General features: G+C 36.2%; 1 protein-coding gene across 1 annotated transcript; it reads right to left on the bottom strand.

The window, feature by feature from the left end:
- Window positions 1-251: 251 nt before the first annotated feature.
- LOC133668676 (polygalacturonase-like) lies at window positions 252-1,511 on the bottom strand. Its single transcript, XM_062088630.1, has 3 exons — window positions 1,377-1,511; window positions 904-1,212; window positions 252-791 (listed from the first exon to the last, which is right to left on the bottom strand). Exons 1-3 carry the CDS (start codon window positions 1,509-1,511, stop codon window positions 252-254), a joined length of 984 nt encoding a protein of 327 aa, XP_061944614.1.
- Between the last annotated feature and the right edge of the window lie 489 nt (window positions 1,512-2,000).

Genomic DNA, 2,000 nt, shown 5'->3' with positions numbered 1-2,000 from the left:
CTAGCACTAAGGAACATAAAAAAATTAATATGCTTGTGTAGGCGTTCTTCAGAATTGCATTATGGATCTAGCATGATGCAACCAATTATGGAATGCAGTGCACAACATGTTTGCTTCACAGTCAATACTATGAATTGCGTTGAAACATTTTTTTTCATAAGATGTAAAAAAGAATTTGATAAATTGTGGAGTGTTTGAGCCACGAATTGGGTAAAATATTGTCACAGTAATTTAGTACTGTGAAAATATCCTTATGGTAACAGAAAAGGCAATACCTTTAGACTGCATTGGTTCCATGGGCAATACACTTGATCTATGATGACAGGGTTCTGGACATTGTTCATGACAATATCCTCAAAATGCATGTTAGATGCGACACCACCGTATAAAGCTGGCCAAGATTTTATTCTAACGCCATTTGTGGTATCTGAGATGGTGCAATTCTTGACAAATATTCCAGAAACAGGTTTCTCATTGGGGTATTTCCCTAAACTTCCAACACTGATGCCATGGCCAGGTCCACATGTTACTCCTGTGATATGTAGTTCTTCGGTGCCATCTCCCACGGAGATACAATCATCGCCTGTGCCAATTTTTGAATCGATAATGTAGATCCCAGTAGATTGGCCGACATGGATTCCATCGGTGTTTACACTGTCACCAGGTGCACTCACGGTAAAATGCTGGAAGGTGAGGTTTTTGCACCCCAAGACGTTAACATGAAAGTTCTTGCTATCTTGACTAGTTATGTCTCGGACTAATGCATTGGTGATGAAATCGAACCTTAAATTCTGATCCATGTTAGAAGCAAACAAAAAGCAAATGATTAAAGAAACTTTGGTAGTGCCATAACATATAATTAAAAAATAAGGAAATTAGGCTTCATAATGGTGATTAGATTACCATTGGGAGGCTGTCACAATCTTTATCTTTCTGACATGTACTTTTGCTCCACGCAGCCTTTCCCTGCCCATCAAAAGTGCCGCTTCCCGACAATGTAAATTTATCAACGTGTTCGAAATTAACCCAATGACCTCCTGAGAACTGATTTGGGTCAACCGGTGCCTTCAACATGCCATCAACTTGGAGCTCAATCGCAGCCTTGCAAGGACCTGCTAGAGTCAATTTCCGTAACGAGTATGTCCCACTTGGAATAAGAACTTTGCTGGGGTTTGTTGAAGCACAAGCATCTTTCCAAGCATTGGTTAAAGCCTAAAAATGGAAAGAGAAGGGAAATATATTTAGAGAGGATCAGTAGGTCTCAAATTCGGGTGTTACGTTGAAAATCTAAGGAAACGTAAATAAGTTCTGACTCGAATACTATATATTCAGTTTTTAAAATCAAACACATGCATGCGAGAAAATATATAAGATACCTCTGTGATATCTTTACCGGCAGCACCATTTTTAGTCACATCGAAGACACCTCTTGATTGGGCTTTAGCAGTTGATGCTAACAATAAAAATAGTGAGACTGATATTACTGCTGAGGAGACAACTTTCAGGCCCATCTTTTTGTCAGCTATGTTGCTTTCTTTCTTCAATACTCTAGGAAAACGAATGAATTTCTTAATCTTCCATGTCGATCCTTTATACGGCGAGAGGGGAATTCAACACCACTCGTAAATTTATCAAGCAGTTGATGAATTTTGTCCATGTTTGTGCAAGGTTGTAGCTTTGCCATTCAATGTCATTACTATTATTAGCTTCTCTTGCAATATAGCATATCAAAATGTTCTAAGAAAAATCTATAAATATCGATCACTCTGTCCATAGAAACCTAATTTCATGCAAAGATTTATTTAATTTAATAAAAATTCTGATATTTTTAAAGATTTTGTTATGGAAGATGTTGATTCCATTTTATTTTATTTTCGCCCTTGAAATAGTATATAATAAAACTTTAAATAACATCAATCTATATATCAAAAAAACATTAACAAGATTCTAAATGCTTAAAAATAAGTTAATAAATATAAAGAGAATGAAAAGAAAATGAA

This window comes from Populus nigra, chromosome 11 (assembly GCF_951802175.1).
Source record: "Populus nigra chromosome 11, ddPopNigr1.1, whole genome shotgun sequence".
Lineage (NCBI taxonomy): Eukaryota > Viridiplantae > Streptophyta > Magnoliopsida > Malpighiales > Salicaceae > Populus > Populus nigra.
The sequence above is the reverse complement of the archived record's forward strand: the minus strand, read 5'-3'. Positions and strand labels throughout refer to the sequence as shown.